At 28.9% G+C, this 26,807-nt stretch overlaps 1 protein-coding gene across 3 annotated transcripts; it reads right to left on the bottom strand.

Moving 5' to 3' along the window:
* LOC129919606 (pyruvate dehydrogenase (acetyl-transferring) kinase, mitochondrial) lies at positions 1-25,248 on the bottom strand. Of its 3 annotated transcripts, none has more exons than XM_056000550.1 (7): positions 24,712-25,248; positions 7,725-7,932; positions 7,475-7,665; positions 7,077-7,417; positions 5,249-5,473; positions 5,080-5,178; positions 1-191 (listed from the first exon to the last, which is right to left on the bottom strand). In XM_056000550.1, the coding sequence occupies exons 1-7, from the start codon at positions 24,812-24,814 to the stop codon at positions 84-86; spliced, it is 1,275 nt and encodes a 424-aa protein (XP_055856525.1). In that variant the 5' UTR covers positions 24,815-25,248; the 3' UTR covers positions 1-83. The 3 variants fall into 3 exon arrangements, with proteins under 3 accessions (XP_055856525.1, XP_055856539.1, XP_055856532.1); XM_056000564.1 differs by lacking the exon at positions 1-191 and adding an exon at positions 572-709; XM_056000557.1 differs by lacking the exon at positions 1-191 and adding an exon at positions 2,465-2,797.
* Positions 25,249-26,807: the final 1,559 nt, after the last annotated feature.

Here is a 26,807-nt window from a genome sequence, read left to right as displayed (position 1 = left end):
TTTCTTATTTTTTTTTTCTATTTTTAGTTTTTCTTATTTCAATTTGTGTTCAACACTCATTTGCAGCACATTTTAACTCCATCCTAGATGATTGGCTTCTTTAAAATGTTATCTTCATGATCCTTTACGAAAACTTCTGAAAGCTTTTTTGGCGTCGATGCATTCATTTGTCGGGAATTCATGTGGGAGCTCTAAAATAATTAAACAATATAGAAAAGTAAATTTTATCCAAATTTCATTTAAAACCAAAAGCATGATATCAACAAACAGCCCAGTTGTTTGTTGGTACAAATTCTACCAAAATTATTTTAACTAAACAGATTTTAAAAAAGTTACAAAGATGAATCCCATTTTTTTTTTAACAACCAGAAACCAATTTATAAGAAATGAAACAAATTCTACTACAAATTAATAATTAAAAAAATATATATTTATTCAAATTTATTATTATTTAAAAAAATAAATTTTTTAACCATTCCATTAAATGTGTTTTTTTTGTATTTAATGTTTTTTTTTTCTTTTTGTGAAATTAAAAAAATAAATCTTAAATTAGCTACATGTGTGTGGTGTTTTTGCTCTTTAAATAATTTTAAAATTAATAAATTAAATTTTTTGGAATAAAATAAATCACAACTTGTGCAAGGTCTTAAAAACAATTATTTGCTTATTTAAAAAAAAAAGTTTACCGATTAACAGCAGTAAGATATTTCTGAAATAGAAACAAGAACAAATATTGTTTGATGTTAAATTTTGTTGTTTTGTTAAAATAAAAATATTTGGCCAATTTTTTGTGGAAATAAAAGAAAAAAATAGAAAGCGTGTGTCACAAATATCGAAAAGCAGGAGTTTTTTTTTAAATTATTTTTTTTATTTTTATTTAAAGTTTAAAGGACATTTTCATATTGAAAGATTCACATTTTAAAAGAGTTGTTAAGGAAGTCTTGTTATAAAAGCAATTTTTAGTCATAAAATTCACTTTGAGTTTATATTGTGGCCATTAGCTCGAAAATTGTGATATTTTAGGAAAATAAAGTGCCGACAAATCTATATTGAAGAAGATGCTATATTAAAGCCAATAATTTTGCATTTCGTGAAATAGAAGTTACATGCAGTAGTTGATATTTTAGTTCCTCTATTTCATTTGTCTGGATGTATGACTCATAAGACCGAAATTATAGTTCATTAAAGCTTCTAAGAAGTCTATTACAGTTGGCAATTTTCAATATAATATTATCTAAATATTGCAACAAAATTATTGAATCCATTTTATCGTTACCAAATTTCAAATAGTATACCAAAACAATTTAATTAGGTAATATATGTATCTCCTGAGTCTGTTCTTTAATTGGTTCTTCAACCGTACAGTGTATAACTACTCAAAATCTAAAAAGAAACCCTTTTCTTTCTGGTCACTGTGGCGTATACGTACTTTTTTGCTATGTTTAATATTATGATTTTCCTTAATCAGCGCATCCAAGAAAAATTTCTAATTTTAGAAAGTACTAAAAAAACTACTACAGTTTAATAAACATCGTAATGTTATCATTATACTCTGTCTATGAAAATGAAAAGTGCTTTGAGATATAAATTGGTGTTCAAATATTTGTGTTGGTCTGAGCTCACCAACAAGCCTTTATAAAATAAATTTTATCCTGGGCCTGGTTCAGAAAATACTGTGAACAAAACTATGGGCTTGATAACTGAATCAATAGATGACTAATCTGTGACCTAGGTAATAGTCAAATCTGTAATTTTTGTTCTCCGATCCGAAAAACCTGAAATCTGTATAAATTAAACATTGCGGATAAGTCCTTCTCAAAATACACAAAGTAGTTTAATTCTCTTTAATCTACGTAAGAATCTAATTGTTTTTAATGGTTGCCACTCCGAATTCTTCTTCGTCTTCCCCATTATAGACGACAATATTATAATCTCGGATTGGACCACAACTCTCCCACAATACTACTTCACATTAAGGCTTGTTTACCTTAGAAATCCGATATTATTTTTCGAAAAATAAAAGCACTTACATGACCCAGTGCATTACGCGTATTTCAAAAGTAATTTATAGTGTTTATTATTCGGATTACATGGAATTTAATCGAATTAATTAGATATCCATTCTAATCCGAAGTTCTTTACCTTATTTGAGTTGTCGAGAAAAAAGTACAATCCAATTTCTCGTTCAATCTTGAACACATATATGTAAATAAATAAAAAACATTAAGCACAAAGAATGGAACATTTAAATTAAATGCTGAACAATGGAAAGTCACACATCAATGATTGTGAAAAAGCATGACGAAAATCCATAACATAGAAAATGGTAGGTAGATGTGCTTAACAATATGAATTAGCTTTAAATTATTTACTAACTGAACCTATTAGATGTCTATAAATATTAATATCAGATAATATGATTTTAAATACAGTAAATTACTCTCTGATTAAAGATCTTCTACTTATTGTTATTTTTAATAACTATTTAAAATTGGCTAGCAATATAAAATACCCTTAACGACTTATACAATGTAATGTGTTAATCTCTTGGCGATAAATAGAAAGAAAATCAATGGCAACGATACAATCTATTTAATGTTTTGATGAATATTAATTTAATTTCAGTGTGAAGTTCAAAAACACTCCAATTTGCTTTATAAAAGCTGTTTTTATTTTGTTTAACTTAAATCAATTAACAATTAATTTTATCACAATTTTACTAGTCGCGGGAGAGGTTACTTTAGTTATTTTTATTTCGGATTAAACTTAACAAATAACGCCAACGGTTGCCAAAGTCCTGAAATAACATTAAAAATAGTTTTTGGTTTTGGTATAGTTTTAAACTATATAAATCTCATGAATCAGTTTTAGTCGAGTCAAATTAGACATAAAATTTGTAAAATCTCGGAATCCAGGGAAAGTCGATGCATCTGAAAAACGAGTATAGGGCTGCAATATAAAAGGGTCAAATAAGAAAGTTAAAAAAAAAAATTTCACCGCTCTCGCTTACAACAGTTTTTATGGACCGTTAACTGTCATTCCGTATGCAAGCGTCAATCGGAATTGCTGTCTCATTTTAGATTTGGATCAAACTTTGTAGGGATGTTCTCTAGGACTGTAAGGCAGCAAATCCATGATGATTTAATTTTAAGTTGCGTGGTTTCCCCGCTACCCGCATTCGAACTTTTTCAGAAGGTCATTTTTATGTTATTATAGCTTTGCGTCTACTAAAGATATCTTTTTGTTTGAAACGCCATTTTAAAGCTTAAGAGTAGTAATTTTTGAATATATATTAAAAAATTACGCAATAGTTATCCCTGAATTAAAAATAATTTTTGAAAAACTGGTAATTTTGCTGATTTTTCATGGTTTTTGACTGGCTCCAGAACCTTGGCTATTATATGTAGGAAGCTTATACTTACCAAATATTAAATATAGATATTTTTCAACAAAATAAATCTAAAATGATTTCGATGGCTGTACTCCTTATGTAAAAATTTTAAGTTCAAAGTATTGAGTATTTTAAAAAAGCTAATTTTTATACTGTCATTTTCTACGATTTGACTAAACGAAGAAATGTGAAACTTACAGTGTGTTAAGCTAAGAGTACGAACTAAATATACTATTAATTTCATGCTTCTATCTTATTTCAAACATAGTGCAATCATAGCCTTAAGTAGGGGTTTTTTGGCTTTTTAGCATTTTTGCGAATTTTCAAACAATTGGTACACTAAGAAGATATGAAAATAACACAATTTTATTTAGAGGACTTAAAGTTAAAAGTTTCAACTTAACACACTGTTAGTTTCATGTTTCTATCTTTAGTCAAATCGTAAAAAATCATAGTATAAAAAAATATTTTTTCAAAAAACTCAAAACTTTGAACTTAAAATTTTTGCATAAGGAGTACAGCCATCGAGTTCATTTTAGATTTATTTTGTTGAAAAATATCTATATTTAATATTTGGTAAGTATAAGCTTCCTACATATAATAGCCAAGGTTCTGGAGCCAGTCAAAAACCATGAAAAATCAGCAAAATTACCAGTTTTTCAAAAATTATTTTTAATTCAGGGATAACTATTACGTAATTTTTTAATATATATTCAAAAATTACTACTCTTAAGCTTTAAAATGGCGTTTCTAACAAAAAGATATCTTTAGTAGACGCAAAGCTATAATAACATAAAAATGACCTTCTTAAAAAGTTCGAATGCGGGTAGCGGGGAAACCACGCAACTTAAAATTAAATCATCATGGATTTGCTGCCTTACAGTCCTAGAGAACATCCCTACAAAGTTTGATCCAAATCTAAAATGAGACAGCAATTCCGATTGACGCTTGCATACGGAATGACAGTTAACGGTCCATAAAAACTGTTGCAATCGAGAGCGGTGAATTTTTTTTTTTAACTTTCTTATTTGACCCTTTTATAATGCAGCCCTATACTCGTTTTTCAGATGCATCGACTTTCCCTGGATTCCGAGGTATAAAGCTAATTTGACTCCACTATTTATGAGAATGAAAATTAGTGTTCTCTCTCTCTCTCTCAAACAATACGAGTTACATGTTTTTGCAAACAAACAAAAAACATGCATCACACTTTTTTGGGGATTGGGTTTGGTTGATATTCTATCTGAAGGTCTTTGAGATCTTGTGTTTTGTTTTTTTAATTCAAATCCACTCTTTTCTGTTTTTTGTTACAACAAAAACTGTCTTACTCTTATTCAATTCAAACTCTAAATTTAATTAGTTAACTTTTTTTAGCCAGAACAATTATATTTTCTTATCCAATGTTTTACAACAAAATAATATAGCATACAAAAAAAAAAAAAAAACTAAAGGGGTACACATGCAACTAAGTCTAAAAAACTATATAATATACAAAAAAAACTTAACAGAAAACAAATTATTATTACATTAAATAAAAATGTGTTTTAATATTTATAATATTATCTGTTTTACTTAAAAAAAAGCAAAAAAACTTAGATCTTAAAAAAACCATTCTTTGTGAAATCGTTTGATATTGATCAAAGTCTAATGCCAATGTCTGTGTGTTTATATTTCTTGGGATGTTTTACCTGGTTAGACCAGTCACCGGTTGGTGTTGTTGCTCGATAGAATTTCGAACTGGTCTTATTGAAGATCGGCAATAGTTCATTTGCTTCGTCAGATAGAGCCTATGAAATAGTTTTTTTTTTTTTTTTAATTAATTTTTAATTACGATATATTTATTAATCAAATACTTACCTTGAGGTAAATAATAGCATCGGTTCCATAACCCTCACACGAAAGTAGCACAATATCACCATGAAGGTATCTTGCGTAAAGTCTTGAAATTGGTAAACCATATCCATACCCAGCAAGAGGTACCGTGTGCATATCTGACTTTGACGGTTGTGGCGCTGTACTGTACATGTATTTAAACAGCTGGTCTGTTTGTGATCGGGGAATGCCACCTCCTTGATCGGAAATCTACAAAATATGGTGACATTAATAAGTTGGAATTTTTATTTGTTTTTTAATTAAAAGGAAATATTTAAAACGTTGAAAATTAGAGTATGGTGCCAGCCCAACTAGCAAATTCAGTATGGAGAGGGCCAGTAAAATGCAATCATATATTTTTATGATTTATATCGACGTAGAATTTAAACATCTATTCAATTTTAACATTTTACATGCGACAGTCTTTAGTTGAAAATATGAGGATTTTCAGTGTTGCAATTGTCTTGAGAATTAAGAAAGTAACTTATTCAATGTTTTTTTTTTAATGAAATGAAAACCAGATTACACTTTAAAGGCAGGAAAGGCTCAACCCTTTTATATTTGGGTCATATTGGAAACCGGGATGAGTAAGACGGGAATAAGCGCATGTAAATGGTTTCCAAACAAAGAGGCTAAATAGGACTCTCTTCATTTCATTTTTCAACGAATTTGGGTGATATTTCAAGAAAGCCAATTAGACACATCTTTGAACTTTTTTATCAATTCAAATTGTTAAACATTTGTTATTAGAAATTCAAATTCGAAGCAAAAAATCGAAAGTTTGAACCCAGATTGTACCTTGATTCAAGGTTACAAGACCAACACTTTAAGAACCGACTCAAGCTTATAGACATAGTTGACATGGCATTGTTATTTACAAGAAGTCAAAGATCGTGCAAATAAATTACAAATTCAAATTTAAATCGGCGGACACTCTTCCAGCATATTGAAAGTAGTACGCGATTCCTACAAAGCTTTATAAAAAAAATAGAAACAAAATCCAAAACTGGAATCAATAAATTCCTAGGAGAGTGAAAACCTAGAAAACGGAATAAAGTGAAAATGATAAACATGTGGAGAGACATTCTTCAACAAGATTTTTAATAGCGATGAAGATAAAGATTCCAGTTGCAATTTGAATTGTTGATCAAACAATCAAACCAAGTAGTCGCAGATGTTTGGCTACATGGAGATCTATCATAAGCTTATCTGAGATAAATGCCAAAAGGAACTGACGACGGATGAGTGAAATCTCGGTGTCAGTTGGTAGGTTCATATTAAAAGCTTTTGTAAGTTCTACTTAGGGTTTTGATGAAACAATTCAAACTGATGCTTAAGCTTGAACTTTCCTGTTTACCTGCAGTCCAAAATATGCATTTAAGGCGTCTGGTATGGTAAATAAAGTTGAATCTAATAACTTAATAATAACATGTTAAGCTATGGAATCACTTTGAAACCACTAGAAAAGTTCGACACAGCGCTACGGGATATAACCAACATATCACAGCACATATCATCATTGGACAACTCATCCTATGGGTAACCATTAACCAATCATAAGAAAAGTCATCACGAATTTTAAATTTTCAACTCCTTTAAATGTTTAACTCTAGGCCATGGGATATGATAAATAGGTGAAGAATTATCATCCAAATCCAATTAGCGCCTTACTTAAAGTTGATCATTGCAAATTTTCGGTACAAAATTGATAAAGCTAGCTAAAAGGGGCTATTGAATGAGGTATTGACATATAAACACTATGCTACCATCATAAGAAAACAACAGTTAAATTTAATTAAAACTAAATTCTCACCTTAACACAAATATCTTCTTTTCCTCGAACAATAACAACTTGAATTGGTGGTAATTTCTTATCATGATCATGATATTCGAGTACAGCTCTCATAGCATTTTTAAATAATTCAAAAAGCATGTGATATAAATGTGAGGGTACATAAACTGTCCGAACCGGGAGAGTTCCTTCCGAATCATTGCATTGATGTATCACAAGTTCTGGACTAGCCAAATAATATTGATCACAGAGGAAACGAGCATTCTCAAAGGCATCTTGAACGACCGCACTTATATCACAAGCTGGATCTAAACATCCAATATGTCTGCCTTGTTGCGTTGTTGGTTCACCAAAGAGTATTGCTATCGATAAAAAACATTAGTTATTATTTATTAAAAGAAAGTTAAATTTTAACTTACTGTGCTGATTAATAAGCATTCTTATACTAATACGTGACATATAAAGACGATCAAGGAAATACTGAATAGAGGTTTCAATTGCAGGTTCAACAACACCACCTTGAGTTTCTTTGAGCTCGATAACTCCTTGCGCCATTGTTTGTACCACATCTGAATGGCGATTTCGTATTTGCACCAGTGTACTACAGAATCTAAAATGCAAATGGTCAGTTTTTTGTTATGTATGTAGGTGGGAAATGATTAAACTTACTTTTCGAGATTTTTGTGCGTTGGTTCGGATAGTTCGAATTCTAGAACTTCTTCAAAACTACGCGCATACCATTGACTCACTTCACCAACGGAACGTGTTCCAAGTAGGTTTTCAGGAAGTAGAGCAATTTCTTTCATTATATTCGCCAATCGTACAGGAAGCTCTTTTCGTAGAAATACGAAGGATTTTCGTTCACAAGCATTTTGACCTTAAATTAAAAAAAAAAAAAATTAATTATCTTAAAAAATTAATCAGTGATTTTGATTTTATTAAGTAAGTGTCAATAATCGTAAAAGAAATTGATAAAAGTTAATATTGTTATTGACAAAATCAATAACATCATGATAAGCGAAACCCCAAATGATGGGCGTTCAAGTGGAAACAACACTTGCGTCATCGGGTATGTTGTTTATCATGGTAATATTCTTAATGGAAGGTAATGGTTTTGGATTACATTACCCTTAGAGGTAGAAAATAATATGAAATTCTAAATCTAAATATTCTTGCATTACATGTTTGTTGATATCAAATGAAGCAAAACCTTTTTTGCCGGTGTTTGATCGATTTTTTGGTTGTTGTTTTTTGTTGTTTAACTTCAAAATAGGATTTCATGTTTAAAAAGTGTTATTATGATTAATAACTTGAAATTTCCAAGGTCTCAAATGTCTAAATGTCTCATGGGAAAAGGCACGTTTGTTTTGGCACGTGTTTATTTAGGTTGTTATTTTTTAATGTAAATATATTCACATTTCAGATGTGAAATATAAATAAGGAAATTAAACAAATGGCAGGTTTTAAAGAAATATTTAAACACATTGACGACATTGAGAAGTGATAAAATGTTCTACAATTTTAAAGAGCAGAAACCGTTATCATCTGGATCATTCATTCCAACAACAAGAGTCTAGACTGTTCAAACACAAAATTTAATTATTTAAAAAAACAACATAAGAAATCAATTTAAGACAACAAAAGGCCTTCAAAATATAGACTTAACTTTATTATATTTACATTCATATTAGAGCAAAGCTCAACTTGATTTGGAAGTTGAATGTTTTTTTTTCAGGTTAGGTTAACAGAGGCGACTGTACGGCAAGCAAAATCCCTTCATTCAATGAACTCATTGCAGTCTCTACGACACGTTTGTGATTTTGGCTAGGGCAGAAGTTTAAAGAAACAGTGGGTAGGTGTTGTCTTCTTAAAACATACTTAATTTCAGAATCTTTTTTAGGGACTTGGTCGTGACTCACTAAATATAGTCAGCGATAGATTTAAGGACTCTTTTCGACTCATCATATTGTTCTTCTTTTTATATTTTCCTTATAAGTTTAGAAGCCCTAGAATTGTAACTAGTATTGCAATATAATATTATTCACGTTAGTCTTTAGCGAATTAAATAAATATAACTAGTTGAGACCAGTTTTGATTTAGTTTAACCTTTTTTTTCGCTTTTTCTTAAGTTTTTCACGATTTAAAGTAATTTGAAAACATTTTAGGGACTTATTTGTTATCAGTTAAACTCATTATGCGACTATGATCGCTGAAGTTTCCTCAATTAGATAGAAGATAATGTTCGAGACTTCAGTTAATATGTTTCATATAGCGCGGGAAAAAAAAAGTATAAAAGTGGCTCTATTCAAATTTGAATCGGTAAGATATCCAATTGTGTATACTATACTATCTATTTACGAATTTATAGGCAAAATCTTCTATAAAAATATTTAAACGCGTACCGATAAGTTCGCGGAAATGAGCCACTGTGTTTAGTAATATTATTTTTTGGCAACTCTAGGTGACATCGATAAAGCCTTTTGTGGCATGTTCAATTATGTATTCATTAAAATATGCTAAATGCATTTAATATGATATATGTATTTGAGGAGGAAGCGTTGTGAATAGGTGAATGCATTCGTAAAATAATAAGTGCAAATGCAAAATAAAACAAATGCATTAATTTACTATTCATTACATTATATTCATAGAAGAATTCCTTGAACTCATGGATTTGGTCTACAGGGGATGGAACTAACCTTAAAGTGCACCAAATTTTCGCTTTAAAAGGTTCATTCATTTTTTTGTATCGAAAATGGCTGTCAGGTTAATATTAACGTCATTTATTTCGTAAAAAGGAATTCATACGTACACGTTCTAAAAATAGTCCTAACCGATTTTGATGAACATTTTTAAGCTTACAAATACAAATATATGTACATATTTACGAAAAATAATTTTTTAGTCTTTAGTATAGAGAAATTAGTACAAAAACAGGCATTTTGTGAAATGAAATATAGGAGGGCTGATTTTTTCAGAACTGAGAAAAGGGTTTTAGAGAAGCTTAATTCCTATCGGTACACCAACCAATGGCGAAATTTTTCTTTTGAAAAATGTGATTTGGTACTTCGAAACTACTAGGAAATATAATTTTCTCTTTTTGTGCATAACTTGTTTTACTGTACTAACTTTATTTTTTTTTAGTAAAATCTGTGCTTTTATTATGTAATTTGAATTTTGAAAAATTTTGATAACCAAGTTCAAAATTTAAAGAGACAAATTTTGATAAATTGGAAATTTCAACTTTATTTTTTTTAAAGAGGACGTTTTTTTTCTGACACGGAGGGGATTAATAGATTGCGTGATTATTAACTAGCATATCTGTTTACAGACACAGTGAATATTCAAAATCTTTTTTTAGCTAAGAGCACACTTCAGATTTTGAGTGAATGTCAAATGGTTGGTATTTAAGGGAAAGACTGAAGTGTTCTTATGCCACAGATGTACCTACATAAGTACAATGCACTTAGTACCTACATGCAGATGTCCTTAATGGGGAAAATTGGAAATTTAGGTTTAAAACAATGCATTTTTTTTTATAATTATGATACAATAAAAATGGCTGGCATCACGATATCAAAAAGAAAATATGTCAAGAAATTTTATTGGAAAACTTTTGGTATTGTACTTTTATTATATGTAGTTTTCAGTTCTGATTGGTAGACAAAAAAATAATAAGGGATTAATGATTAAAAAAAGTTTAAATGACTATAAAAAATGCAATTTCAAAGATAGATAAATCGAACATAAAGAAGATCTTGTTTTGGGTTTAAAAAAATGACATAGGAACATTATTTTTTCTCAAAAAGGCTTTTAAATTTCGAAAAAAAACTGGTGAATACTGATTAAAAAAAAATTGACTTTTTTCTAAATTGTTATCTTAATTTCAACTTAAAAAAAATACGCTATCTTGAATTTTTGCAAATAAGTTTTTTTGTCACGGGTGGAACAAAGCAAGTAGTTTAAAGACATTCTTCGATTGTTTCGAAGAATTTTATTTAAATATTTTGTCTTCTTACAAGAACGTTCAATAAACAAATTTTTTATTGCCTTCATATAGAAAAATAAAAAGTTAATGTCGAGAGTGGAAAAACTTTTATAAAGGGTGGGACTTCTACAAAATTCCTTGCAAAAATATATCTACTTTTTTATGTCAATTAACGCTTTAAAAAAACAACCGAGAAGGAGATAGTTGAGATTGAATCTTATATAAAGTGAATGGTTTTCGGTTAAGCTAATTGGAGGTAAGCAACTTTTTCTATAAAAACAAGCACATGGGATTTAAAAATAAAAAAATAATAATTCTAACAAAGTATAAGTTCGTGCGATACATTCGTCATTTTAATTTTACTAATTGGTATAAATTAGTCTTCACTGCCATAAACCATTTTCGATTCCCTCTTTAAAACCCAAAATACGTTAATTAATCTAAACTATTTAGAAACTTTCAAGGTTAATCAAAGATGTTTTTGGAAAAAAATTGTATTAACATTATTTTTCCAAACCAAATCATTTAAAATCAATATTATTTGGTCTTAAAATAGTTTTCGATACAAAATTACTGAATTTCCCATAATGTTAAAATAATTGATATCCAAAAAACTCATTAATAGAAAATTGATCCATCTATCAGATAAGATTAGAAATATTCGTGAGCCAGCGACAAGTACTTCCTCCAATCAAAACAAAAACTCTAAACAATCTGTCATGATTGATTGAAGTGTGAAGGTAGTTTGTTGTTTATTCGTGTGAGAATTTCTCTATGAAATTTATTATTACGATTCAATTCACATTGTAAGTTTTTGTTTACAAGTTAAAAAAAAAAATGTTTCTAATTCCAAACAAAACAAATACAAATGTACGATTCAAGTCGAGTATGTAGACAAACTAATTGACATTGAATTGACTTTCAGGAAGTAGGTATATTCTTTATTACCAGAGCTTTAGAACCTCTACAGATTGTTTTAAGTTTCATTTAATTTTTTGTAATAATAAAATACAAATTTACATAATTTAGTAACGATTTTACTATCAATTCTAGTCTCTCTCTCTTTCTCAGACAAATTCTTGTCTCTGACACATCACATGCTTGTTAACTTGCGAGCGATCGCATTTTGTAAACAAAAACCTAAATTAGTTTTATCACAGATGTTCGTCGCGTTCATTGGTTGTGGTGGAAAATGTGAAAACAATTTAAACAAATAAACACAACACAACGTAAGCAATAATAAGCTAGCCTAGCACGTATGACAAGATATAGCGTTTGTCGCAGTGCTATTTTTTCAATTTGACACATTTGAAGTGCGCTCGGAATGATCATTATTTTTGATCACTTCAAATGATTCAAATTTGCAAAGTGGCTTTTGGGACAGAGGAAACTGATATGAACACAAAATTGGGCTTGTAAAGTAGTACCTACTGGGTGATGAATTGGATGTTATTTATACATTCATATTCTTGTGTAAGCCTGCAGAGAGCTTTAATTTAACCAATTGAAAACTGTTATGCCTCTAAAATTTTATTTATAACAACTCTGAGAATGATAAAATAAATTAAGCTTCTGTTAACGATTAGATAACGATGATTTTGCAAGATTACAAGTATTTAAAAAGTTTATTGGCCCTCTTGAGTATTATTTCAAAATTTGATGGAGTACAAATATTTATCTTCGATAGAAACTGGCAATATGTCACAGTAAATTTAAAATTAGACTTCTTCATGACATATTTGCTAATTGAAGTGTTTACTCTATTTTTTGTAATCTTAACTTATTGATAAAGTCAATGTGGGACAAGAAAATAAGTATAGATTAAATTTTATAGGCCCGTCTCTTGATAGAATGATGTTGTTTTCGTTTTCATGAGACTTCAGTTGATTTTTTTTTATCTTAGTTTAATTTGTACTAGAAATATAATTATTGATAAACGTTTTTGCTAATAAGTTGACAAAACAATGTAAAGGGTGTTTTTTTATTCAAGCTATGATTTGATATAATTTTTGAAAAAAAAAACGCTTTATAATGATTTTTTGGAGCGCAAACAGGACCATAACGTTCAAAAGTTCTGTTTTGAATATGTTTAAATATCATTTTCCCAGATTAAAAGGAAATTTTTAACAACAACTTTAGTAGAATTTTTTTTTTATATCATCTAAAAGAAACACCCTTTATTTAAGTTTGTTTCTTTTTGATGACCAGCGGAATTTTTATCTAAGATCTTGTAGGATACTTAATTGATAACTTTTTTTATTTTATTTTTTTTTTATCTTTTTAATTTACTTAATTTTAGAATAATATTTTTATGCAAAAAAAGAGATACAGAAAAAGTGATATTTCCTGTTTTTGTTATTATTTTTTATTTATTATTTCTTTCTTTCTAATTTCTTCGAGAATATCAACAAATTGTATCCAAGGGTTTGTGTTGTTGTTTTTTCTCTTTTTTTTTTTGTTAATGACATTGGAACTAATTTTTTTTCAGAATAGATGAGACAAAAAAATTAATGTGTTTGATTTGAATTGGCGTAAGATCAAGTTTTGGCATCGGAAGACATAAAAAAAAATTGTTGAATATATTCATAGTTTATTAGACAAAAACAGAATAGAATTCAGGTTAATGACTTATAGATGCTTGAAGCTTGTTTTTTATTTGTTTGTTTTTAAGTTAAAGGGAACTATTGATTGAAATCGGCAAATTAATTCGAATTTGATATAAAGTCACATTAAACTTCTATGTTATTGTATCAACCATCAATATCGTGGTTTGATACAAAAATTAGAGCACAAACTCAAAACCTCAGAGGATATAGCTTTTAAGTGTCTTTAGTTGTTTTAAATGAAAAAAATTTAATTTCATTAAAGTAAATAATTAATACTTTTTTACACCTCCTTTAGAAGTATTAATTTTTCTATTTCATCTGAACATAGTTTAAATGCATTTTATACAGATTGTTTTACGTACTTTTCGTTCTCTCTGATTAATACTTCCTCTTTTCGGTATTCTATCTTCATCAACCTCAACCTAAGCCTCGGCTGACTTATAAAACCATTTGTTGAATGATCTGAGAATTGTGAATTTGTCAATTCATCTAATTAATTTCCCAAGAATAGAACAATTTGCATTATTTTTCAAAAAAAAAAAAGTTACACATACGTCACAGTGACCCACTAAAAATGTCTAATAACAAAACAAAAATCGCTGATTAAAACTTACCTAACTAAACAAGCTTTTTTCTATTAACAGTTCACTAACTGTAAAAATTTCTGTCGAAACCTAGTATGAGGGGTTTCAAGATCTTACGAGCTTTAAAATACCTACATCGAAAGCGTAAAAAATATTATACTTTGAAGCAACATTTTAACGTAATTGACTCACGGCCCAACTCACTAGTTTTACTCTGCGTAAAATGTAACGTAAGGTTTTATGTATGTTAATTAATTAGTTTTTATCCGGAACATGCAGTTGAATAGTTACCATCCGGTTGGTAACCTTGAGAAACGAATTCCTTAAGCAGTTGAAATAATTAATTAAAACTAAATGATGTCCATGCACCGTTGAATTTTGGAAAAAAAACAATATAAAGACCAAGACTTAATATACATAAGGTTTATATTCTGAAGTTTCACGTGAGCAAACCGATTTAAGAGTTTAACATTAATAACAGCATACTCTGAAAGCATTTTGGCCATTTAAAGTAATTTTAAAAAAAAACATTTAATAAGAAACAAAAATTTTGGAAATAAAATTAAAGTTATAGCTAAATTAACATTTAACATTTTTAATATTCTTTTTATTATAATAAAATAAAACAAAAAGAATATTAAAAATGTTTGTTAATTTTATTCAAAAAAATTTTAATTTTTCAAAATATTTAATAAGAAATAAAAAATTTCAGCCATTCATTTCGGTTTAGAACACCATCATCAGTCTTAGGAATTTTGGGAAATAAAATATAGAAGTTATAAAAATGTAACCCATTTTAACTTTAATATTTTTATATTTTACAGAGAAAAATTGTAACTGACTCTAATTACATAAAAGCGTTAAAATTTATTTTTTTCATTTTATTAAGTTTCAAATCTATTAAATTTAAAGTTTCAATCAAAAATAATACCTAATAGCTGTCAGTTCTCATACAAATTTAAAAACTTCCTGATTTAATTAACGACTTAATAAATTTAATAGATTCAATAAATTGGGGCTAACTAAAATAGTTTAATAAAATTTTATGTTTTTATTATTAGTCTAAAATCAATTAGAATTTTATTTTCACTAAATTTTGTCAAGTTACCAAAATTTTCCATTATTTTAAAATAATAAACCATAGTCTAAAAACAATTTTTATTAATCAAGACAATAATTTATTTTCCACTGAGGAAATTATAATTCTAAATTCATCATCATCATCATGTGGGAGAGAGAAAAGTAAACAAAATAAAACAATTTCCATACAGCCGGCCCGGCTCGGTAGTCGTCGAAATCAAAATAAAGCCTTTCCACTCTTTATTTGTGTATACATCTTGTAGATACAAGTGAAAACTAGAATGCTTTTGTGAATCATTCCTAAACCATAACAACAAAACAAAACAATAACAAAATGTATACAATATAAGCCTATAAAACTTATATAAAAACCACTTGAATGTAATTCCGCAATTGCGAGGGAAGCTATAATATTGAATTAAAAAAGACCTTGCGGTTCATTTTGTATTGTATGCAATAAATTTCTGTAATTAATGAGCAAAAGTCATTGATGAACTTCCAGTAGTAGAGGTTACAATGTTGCAATTTTCCTACTAAACTGTTTTCAACTGTACTTAAAAAAAAAAAATACAATTAAATAATTTGTTGTTTTTTGTAAGCGATAAAGATATAACCTTAACAGGGTAAACAATTCGCTTGTAGGTACTTTGGAACTTAAAAATAAAATAATTTAAAGGGTGTTTTTTTATTCATTAGACTTTCGACTTAATTTTGAAGATATAATTAATTTTGTCCACCAAAACGTAAATACGAGACTTTTTTGGAACTCAAAGGGAACTCTGGACAAACTAATATGAGGTTCTTAAAAAGTAATGAGAATCTTCTTTTAAAATCATGTGGCAGTCTTGCAAAATTTGCATGAAACTCTCAGAAAGCTTTAGTGAAACTTTGACGAAACTGATATTAAACTCAAATGAAACTTTTTTGAAACTTGCTTCGGGAACTCTTACACATAAAAAAATTATTATTAGTATGCAATTGTATGCAGGAAACTCATATGGATTTCTTAGGAACCTCATGAAAGCCTCGTTTTCAAACGCATGTTTTTTTTTTGGGAAAAGTCGCATAAAACTGGTAGAGGACTTTTGATTTAAGACGATCATTGGATTTTATAAAGGAACACCCTTTATAATAGTCCATTCGTATAGAATAATCGAATCAACCCTGTGAGAAAAAATATAGTCTTTTGTAACATATTGAAATTATTACTCAAAGTCAGACACCTTCTTTGCTTCTATTCTTGTTTTATTATCGTCTTCTTCTTTTTAAAATGACTGATGAAAGACGGTAATATTATATTTTTATGGAAATAATGGCATGTTATCAGTTATCAGCAGAATACACACAATGGAAGCGAAAAATACAAATTATATGTGGAGGCTTGTCACTTTGTTAGCAGCAGCAAAATAATATGAATTAAGTATATTTGTCAGTCCTGTTTGTGGCCTGTTTGTCTAAAGATAAGAAAGAAATACATACATACTTTATTTCAAAACCAATGAAACAGAAAATGCGATTAAATTGAAATTAATTTGAGTTAAACAAAATATTGCTTCAATGAAGATGAGCTACTTGAAACTGGATTAGTTAGATTTACAAATTGCGGGACTTAAAGAAAGTTCTATTAATATAGACAGTCTTAATATTACGTAATCCTTAAACAGACGTTTTGTATGTACTAATGTTTGTTCATGACGAAGGTCATTTTAATTTGATTGTCCAGTTTATTCGCAAACAGTTCATGGCTATTTTGTTTGTTTTGTTTATTTATATATCGTGTATAGTACTTTTGATGATTGGATAAAGCACGATGAAAGTTTAGAAGCAATTAAAATTTATTTTACACCAGGCTATTAATTTTATTGAATATTTAACTCTTAAAAAAGTATTTTTGTAGTTAATGGCAGAATCCGACAGCAAAAATATTCTTTAAAGCTTAATTCCTGGCAATTAGGTATTTTTCTTTTTAATTTTATGTCAATTTAATGGATTGTAATTTTTTTAATAATAATATTTCCTTGGGTAGTTTAATTTTTTAGCTCAGATATAAAATGTACATATTAATAGTTCGCTAATTTAATAGATAGTCATTCGTTTTTATTATTTCCTATATCGGCTTCATTGATATTTATCGAGGGCTTTATCGGAAATTACATTGGCGGAAAGGGCACCTTATCATAAAAGAAAATCAATGGATGAGTTAAAAAAATATTTTCAATGCTAAATATAAGTAAGTAGGTATACATAATCAACTCATGGATTCTCAAAACTTCAAAAACTTATAAATTTCTTTAAAAATAAAATGAACCACTGGGTAGCACTTTCTTGTTCTAATAGTAAAAGTTGCTTAATTCTGTACATCATTCATATAAGAAAAATTTTAATATAATTTTATCATTAATTTTAAAAGAAATGTTAAAAAAGTATTGAAAGCTGTTTTTGAAATAACCAAAAATCTCCTGTTTAAATAGTTTTAAACTTCAAATAATAAAGCATTACAAAATATTTTCAGAATTATTACTTGCGATATAGGGCAAGTTTAGGACTCGAAAAAAAACCAACTCGAAATACCAATAAAACATGATATTACGACGAAGGAGAATGTTAAAAAATTGGGTCTCGCAATTCTGTCTGTCTGTCTTTCTCTATTTCGAGTTGCAGCCCAAAAACTTGAAGCGATTTTCTTCAAACTTGGCTTTAAAAAAAATACGTCCTACTTTAAAAGTAAAAAAATATTTTTTGAACCATTATTAACGGTACCTGCCATACAGAAGCGTTTGAGTAGCCGTAATATTAAAATGTCTTAAAATTTTCAAAATCTTCAGTTTTGGATTTTGAAAAAAATTTTAATTTAAAATCAATTTTTTGAAAACGGGTCGATAATTTTGTTTTTGAAATTTTGTTATTATGGTGTCGAACAATGATTTCTAGTACCTACCAATTTTTTTTTTTGAAAATTTTTTGAAACTTTTCATTTAAATAAAAAATAATATGTTAAAAAACGGTTCCTAAAATTTTCAAAACAAAAAAATTCAAAAATTTTTTTGTTATACAAGAAATTAAATGGCATACTCAGTTTGGAAATGTAAGCCAAAAGGTGTTTTCTCCTTAATTTTAAAACATTTTTATTTTACATTTTTTTTTTTATTTTACTTTTTTTTGGAAAAAATAAAATTCAGTTTTATTGCAATAGCTTTAAACATTACGTCTGCACAGTTTTATCAAAATCGTTAAAGCCGTTTTCGAGTTATTTGGTTTAAATGGAAAAATTTGTATGGGAGGTACACTTTCAGCGAGATATAAGAAAACAAAAAAAAAACAACTTTAAGAATTCCATAAAAATCATCTGTACTAAATTTGAAGAAAATCCATTCCCCCGTTTAGGCTGTGGAAATGTGTACAGATGGACGCACAACCGCACAACCGCACAGACACACAGACGCATGGACGAAATTGCGAGACCCACTTTTTTGGATTCCTCCACCATCGTAATGTTGGTTTTGATTAAAACCTCAAATTTTTTGAATATAAACATTTTCATTTTTTTTTTTTTTTCAAAATAAAATTTGGTACATACATATGTACATATGTTATTGTGAAGAAATTATCTTATGAAATATGCATTTTCTTTTTTCGAAAATTTACATTTTTTAGTTAATCTAATACTATTTTGTCAAAGGATAAACTAATTCTGTTCAAAATTTTTTGGGAATTTTCAAATGATTTAAAAATTGAACAAAAAAAAAACTCTCAAAATAATACTCAAAACTGTTTTTTTTTATAAAAATCTTAATCTTGGAGGTGTATTGTTTGAATATTCAACATTAAGATCTCCAGGCTGCAGGAAAATTACAGAGCATTATAATTTACACTCAAAATATACTTTAAAGTTTTAATGCAAAAATGTATTTAACCAACCAATATTTTTAAAATTAAGCAAAATAATCAAAAAAATATTCAATGTGTTGAAAGACAAATTTCAAAATCAAAAATTTCAAAATCAAAATCATTGTTATAAATAAAAAAAATATTATAAAAACCAAAAGTTTTTAACTATTCATGCATAGGTGTTTGTTATAAACGCCTTAAACAAAACAGCTGATCAAACAATCCTACACATTAGTTTCCTGATCTTTTCTGTGCAGATTCATATTAAACACATCTAATAAATAACAAAATGAATTTAATTTAACAATACTAATAAGAAAATTAAAAAGAAAACTTGGCAAAGATTTTGCTCAGGTATTGTAAATGTATGCTGCGGCTAACAAAGTCAGTACGACTACATTCATATTGCAATATCAGTTTAGTTTAACTTAATTTATGTCGAGGAGAAAGAATCAAAATCTTGGTTGTGCGTCATAATATACATAGTTCAAATCTGACCGATTCAAAAAGTATGGTAAACATGCCGGTTCAATTTTTGTACTATTTTAGATATCTTTGTAGATATTTTTAGAAAGAAAACAAAATTTTTATTTACGATTATATGGAAAAGCATTTTAATCACTTACAGCTAGATGAGATATTTTTATAGCAAAAGAAGCAATCATTATTCTTTTCCGCGTAGTGTCGTCAATTGAATACATTTTAATTTTCTATTTTTTTATTTTATAGCTAATGGAATCGGATTTATAACTGCAAGGAAAAAATGCAAATTTTCATTGATTACTATTCAATTTTCATCAATCGATTTTATTTTTCCTTACTTTTAGAAACAATGTCTATCATTATCCCACAATCTACGACAATTTAATTGAGAAAGGAAGTGAAAAATAGAATTACAAAAAAAAAATAAGAAAAGTAAAATAATGTAAAAAAAATAAATAAAAATGAAGACTCGTGTGTATTATTTTTATCGATAATGATGCTGTTGATGACGGTGTTCGCATTTAAATAAATTTAATTGAAAAACAAACTTTTTTTTTTCAAAAAAAAAAGAACTCATTAAACTTGTTTTATTATTTTTAATCAATTTGAAACACTGACTGGTAACAGGCAACAGGCAGTTAAGGGGTACACCGTACACGCCCCCTTTGTTTATTGTTGTTATTGAAAACAAAAGTTAGTATTGGTAACCATTTGATGTGGCAAAAACCAAATTTAGCTGTATTTGGCCTGAATATACTCTTACTCAGCCAACCACCTGGAATATTTTTGTGACAGTGGAATTTTTGCACCGAAAAACAGTGGAATTTTTTTCAATTTCTTATTATATTGTTTACATATTTTGTAGGTATAAATATCGAGCTTTGTTCAAAATGTTTTTTTGAGAAAGAATTTGTTGAAACTTAAACCATACAAAAATTACAAACCTGACTAATTTTTAAAAAAAAAGTTAAAAGATAAGATGTTGAAAATCTCGTTAATAATCAGTTTGCAAAAATTTTAAGAGATTGAATAGTTTTAAAACTAAATAATAAATTTGCAATTGAGAACAATTAAAGAATCCAAGAACCGAATTTATTTTATCTTACGGAATTTTTTTTTTCAAATTTTTGCAGTGCACATTGGCAGCTTTATAATTTTTTTTGTTTTTCTCCAAATTTGATCAGAATATTAAATTTGCTTCTTAAAAAAAATACCCGTTTTTTGGGCTGAAATTCTTCTTAGCGGTTGGTTTTTTTTTTTTTTGAAGAACAAATTTTGTCTTTTGATTGTTTTTAATTTTAAACAAGGTCGTTCGTACTAGTCGTACAGTTTATGATAATGAGATGATAAATTTTAAGCCTAAGGGTACCATTTTTAAAGTTACTTTTGCCCATAAAAAGTTCATTGCTGTTAAATGAATTTGGATCTGAAGTCAGTTTTGTCATACAGTCTTGAAAACATTGAGTAAATTGCAAAAAAAAAATCGACGAGTTTTTAAATATTGAGAGTGAGCTGGCAAAACTGTATTCAGAATCGGATTCAGCGCATCAAAAAACAAAAATACAGGTAGGTCCGTTCATAAGCCGGTGTTATCAATGTGAACTGAAGGCATTCTCAAGTAAATCCTTGAGCATTAGAACAGTAATTTATCCACTCTTCATTAAATTAAAGATCTTCTTCTTCCTTTTTCTCGGCGCTGTTATGATCTCGATGTCGAGGGGATCATAACTATCCCACGTAACTGCTTCACACTAGTGATCTGCCTGTGGGGTTCGCCGGGTTGACCTCAGAAATCTGCGGCAAGCCTCCCGGTTTTGTATTGTTCCATTTCTAAGGCCAACTGAATGCTGGTGGTTTTGCATTTGCTTGTAGCAGGAGTTTTTAGGCCTACCTTTCTTTCTATTTCGTGTTGGAACGTTGTATGATATTGCTTTTTTGACGGGGTTCTCAGGATCTCTCCTTTGAACATGGCAATACCAACTGAGTCGGTCGTGTTCAATTTTTTGGGAGATGGTGTTTTTAACATGAAGGCTTCCTCGGATCTTCGTACTTCTAATTCTATCAAGCTTTGTTACTCCTGCTGTCATACGAAGCATCTTCATCTCAGCTGCCGTTAACTTACTCTCATACTTTTTGTAAATTGTCCAACATTGTGAACCGTATGTGAGTGCTGGACGCACAACTGCGGTGTAGAGTCTTCCTTTCAGCTTAGGGGGCATTTTTCGATCACAGAAGATGGCAGAATTTTCCCGCCACTTCATCCACCCTATGCTTACGCGATGATTGATATCGTCATCACAAGTACCTTCGTTATTTATCATAGACCCCAGATATTTAAACTTTTCACACTTGGGAAGCACTACACCATTCAAATAAATGTCAGGGATAGGCCTGTGTGGATCGGAAAATGGGCAGCATAGGTATTCTGTCTTTTTCGCGCTTATGCGGTACCCACTACCTTCTAGAACATCCACCCATACATCAAGTGCTCGTTGCAGGGATATCGGGTCTTCACTTATGATGGCTCCATCGTCAGCAAAGAATAACTGATGCACTTTTGGGTCCGTCACTTTGCCTTCGAGCAGGTAATCAAGAACGGTAATTAAATTAAAGATAATAATCATTATAAATGGGAAATCTGTAACATCTGATAAAAATTTTAAAATTTCCTGTTTAAAATAGCGCCTATAAATTTTTTAACCAAACTTGAATAATTTGTTTGTCCACCTTTTCCCATGTTTGTCCACCCAAAATTTGTGTTCGTCCACCCATCAAAAAAAGTTTGATAGCAATTTTTTTTATAGGAAGTCTGAAAAATGAAAAATCGTCTTAAACGCTCAAATTTTGAGATAGACGTATAAAACTAATTACAATCGTCTGTCCACCTCGAGTTTTACATACATTGTACTAAATATTATTGTTTTTACACCCTCCGTTTATGAGGAATTAAAAAAAACAAATTTTGCACTAAACAATTAAGATCCATTTTCTTCATTCGGAGTTGACAATAACTTGAGAATTTTTAATATAAAAATTCTCAAGTTTTGTTCAACTCCGAGTGAAGAAAATGGACCTAAAAATCCCCAAAACATTTTTTTTTTTTTCAAAAATTCAAGCTGCTGTCGTTTGTCCATCTCAAATTCTTTGCGTATACTAAAAATCATGGTTTGGAGAATATCAATAGTAACTCATACAAAATAATTTTTTTTTTTTAATCCCCAACAATTATTTTTTTTAAATTCAAACGGCTATCGTTTGTCTACCATACGTTTAGGAGATATCAAAAAAAAAAAAAACACCTACTCATACACCACATAGTCCAGTGCATTTATAATTTGACCCAGCAGTTTGTACCACCCCCAAATTTTGTTTGCTCATTCGATAGAGCATTGACTGAATATCATTACCCTGATTTTTCGCACTCGCGAAATTCACCTTTCGGCCGCCATCTTGGATTTTAGTTTTTGTTGAATATCTCGATTTTTATTTATCCTACATAAAAGTTGTGTATACAAGGAAATTAAATTTTGCGTCTTTTATGTTAAGAACACTTTTTCGATATTCTGAATATTTAAAAAGTTACAAGCCAAGAAAGTAAAAAAAACCGAAAAAAGTGACAATTTTAAAGTTTTGAGCACTTTTTATCAAAATTATGGAAAAACCTTCCGAGATAAGATTATTCACCTTAAAATTCTCTACAACTCTGCCATACAAATTTTGTTAAATATTTCAAAATTTTTTTTTGAAATATTTTGAAAACGGGTTTATGAAAAATTTTGAAATTTCGTTTTTATGCGTAAATAAATTATTTCTTCAAAAACGCATACCAACTTTTTTTTTGAAAAATGTTAGAAAATTTTTATATATAAAAAATTGTTTTTTTAAAAAACGGCTCTAACGATTTTCGAAAATTTTTTTCTAAAAATTCCTTTTTATACAAGAAGTAAACATGCATACTTGGTTTTTTGTGAAAGGTCATTTAAAACGGTATTTAATTAATTATAAAAACAGATTTTATTTTTTTTTTATTTCTTGAAAATATCACATTTAAAATTTTTTTAATTTTCTTGAATAAAAAGCTTTAACATTAGAGTAACTTTAAGCATAAGAGCAAGTACGTGCGACCCCAGTCGTGCATTTTATTTTTGAAGGATGGACAAACGAAAATTTTGGGTTGACAAACATGAACAAAAGGTCGACAAACGAATTAGACAAGTTTGGTTCAAACATTTTGAGGTCGCAATTCTGGCTGAATCCGAATAGTTGGTACCTATTCGGATTCAGCCATATGAATAGATTTCGAATAAATCAAAAATATCATCACTTGGTTTTCTTTAAAACTTGAAAAAAAAAAAGAAGTGCTCGTGAAAATGCAATTGCTCATGAATCTTATTAATTTAAAAAATAGAACCATCCTCTAGAAAAAGAACTTAGATTACTTAGGTGCTTAGTTTCACTTTTACTACTCCTTGCCTCGCTAGAAAAAAAAATAAGTTTAATTTTCGGCTGATTTTTTAGTAAAAACAATCCACTGTCTCTGCGAAAGGAAATAATGTTTTGTTATTTTTTTTTTTTGGCGAGTATATCTGCATTGTGTCTATGACAAGCTCACCTTTCGCAAACAAAAAAATAATACTCAAACATAAAATACTTAACCATAAAGTTGTTTTAGCTTGACGGGGGATATGGGTGGAATATCAAATAAGAACATAGAAAATTCTAGTTCATAAAAAATTTTAAAATTAAAAAAAAAGTGTTTAGGGTTTGTTATCAACCAACAACAAAAAGTTTATGTTTGGGACTGAGACCAAAAATGTTGCGTAAGCCAAAAATGAAGTTTGTTTAATAACTCAAAGATTCAACTTTATTTGTTTAAATAATAAAATTAATATTATTTCCTAATGACTATGTTGTCATTGAGGTGTCCTTGAAGGATTAAAAAACAACTGGTAGTTCCAGCTGCTAGCCGCATGCTCAAAAAAGTAAAGTAAAATAATTTATACCTATAATTTGAACAAGAGACTTACCAAAATCTAAAAACTGCTTTATTGACAACGGCGATGGATTAAATTGTGAATAGAAATCAAGCATTTTATGAATGCTCTGCAGCCGCCACGGAAAAATCCTCATTCTGCTGGCAGCCAATTTTGCAAACTTTTCCCAAAAATAAAAAAGAATTGCAGGTTTTATAACTCTTTCCTTGTAATCACTCTTGGTTACACCATCTAGGGGCAGTGACAATCTTTTAAGTTGCCTTATCTGTCACTGACATAATTCAACATAAACTTTGAACAAATTTTAATTGAAAAAAAGCAACAACAAAAAACACTTTAAAAAGCAAACAACACAGAAAAAATAAGCAGGTTGTTCTTCCTCCCAGACTTTAATGAATAAACAATATACGTTCTATTCTTTTGCTCGAATTGAGTCACGACTTTTGTTGTTTCTCGGAGCACTTAATGCAGACGATTGATTCTTCCAAGCTCTTGCAATTCTAGCCGGAGCATTTGCTAGCGAAAATTCACTTTCATAGCAGACGACATCGACGAATTCCATAAAAAAAAAATTACAAATACAGAAGAAAAAACAAGTGACAGCAGTTTTTGACGTTTTCTTTTGTGTTTTGAGAAACGTCATAAGTTTTTTTGTTTTGTTGTTTATTTTCTTTTCTTTTGTGATGCATTGTATTGGATCTGTCTGATTTGTTAATGAAGAGTGAGCGGAGGGAGGGCATTTTTTTGTGATTTTGAACTTTGGACTTTTTATCTGTTTGGTTTGGCCTTTGGACTTTGGTTTCAAAAATTCAATTTTTATTAATATTCATGTTTTGTTTTTAATTTTTTTTTATTTTGTCTTTTGGAATAAAATTCAAAATATTAAATCATTATTATATTTTGGTGGACTAGACTTTCATATAATTTTATTTTGTTTTAAATTTGTGTATTTTTAATTGGAGAAACAAAAATAAATTATATTGGTATGCAAAATAATGCAAAATTTTCCACTAGATCTAAAGATTAGCCAAATTTTAGATATAAAGAAATTCTTTCACAAAAGGAGGGTAAAAGTGTTTCAGTTAAGGAAATGGGTTTATTACAACAACATCCAACGCAGCACAGTTTAAGCCTCGTTAAAATCTTTCGTTGTTTTGTAAAAAGGGTCTGAAAAAGGCCAGGGGTAGAGTTATGTCATACTATTATGTCCATACATTAATTTTGTCTCTATATTGGATTGTGTCTCTATTTTTTTGTACTGATTAAATAAAGACAACAATAGTCAATGCTCTGATATTAGAAGTGATAAAGTTTTTAGTTTTGTTAAAAAAGATTCTAAGATGGCCGAGTGTAGGTAGATTGGTGGACTAACAGCAAGCGGATACGAAGCTCGATTCCAGGGCTAGGTTAAAAAAATGATACTTTCAAAATAAATTATATATAATACACATAAACTAAAAAAAATGGAATGTTATATAATTTCAGATTAAAAGATAAGATTCATGATAAAAAATCAAATCAAAAGCAATTGAAAAAAAAAATAATTTTTTTTGATTTTTGTTTTTTATAGGCTGTGTTCGTTTGGGCTCAGCAAAGTACTTTTAAGTACTTTTGAATCCATTCAAAGACAATTTTTCTATAGAAGTAATGGAGTTGAACACAACCAGAGGGTCAATTTCCGATCTGTGAAACTTTGAAGTGATAAGTTTTATCACGTTTTCATAATAAAGTCGATTCTTGATTTGTGAAAAAATTAAAACAAATATCTAAATCTTTTCACATGATAAATTGTTTTTGACAACTTAATATTTTTGTGGAAAATAATTAACAAATTAAAAACACAATTATAAAAAAAAACAATCTCAACTATAGCCTAGGAACCTAGGCGGTAGGAGTAAAAGGCATCTGCCCTATCCACATAGGCTAATTCGAATTTGTTTATTAGGAAAACTTTTGTTCATATAAGCTGCTAGGATATATTTTTCTCATTTAGTACTTTTTAGTACACATTTATTACAGAATCGCATAAGGGGTGCCTGTGAAGTGATAAAATGAAAAAAACGCTGTGAAAATTGAAATGATATTATTTTTATCACTTCACAGCTTCACAGATCGGAAATTGACCCCTA

The sequence above is a fragment of the Episyrphus balteatus genome, chromosome 1 (assembly GCF_945859705.1).
Source record: "Episyrphus balteatus chromosome 1, idEpiBalt1.1, whole genome shotgun sequence".
NCBI lineage: Eukaryota > Metazoa > Arthropoda > Insecta > Diptera > Syrphidae > Episyrphus > Episyrphus balteatus.
The sequence above is the reverse complement of the archived record's forward strand: the minus strand, read 5'-3'. Positions and strand labels throughout refer to the sequence as shown.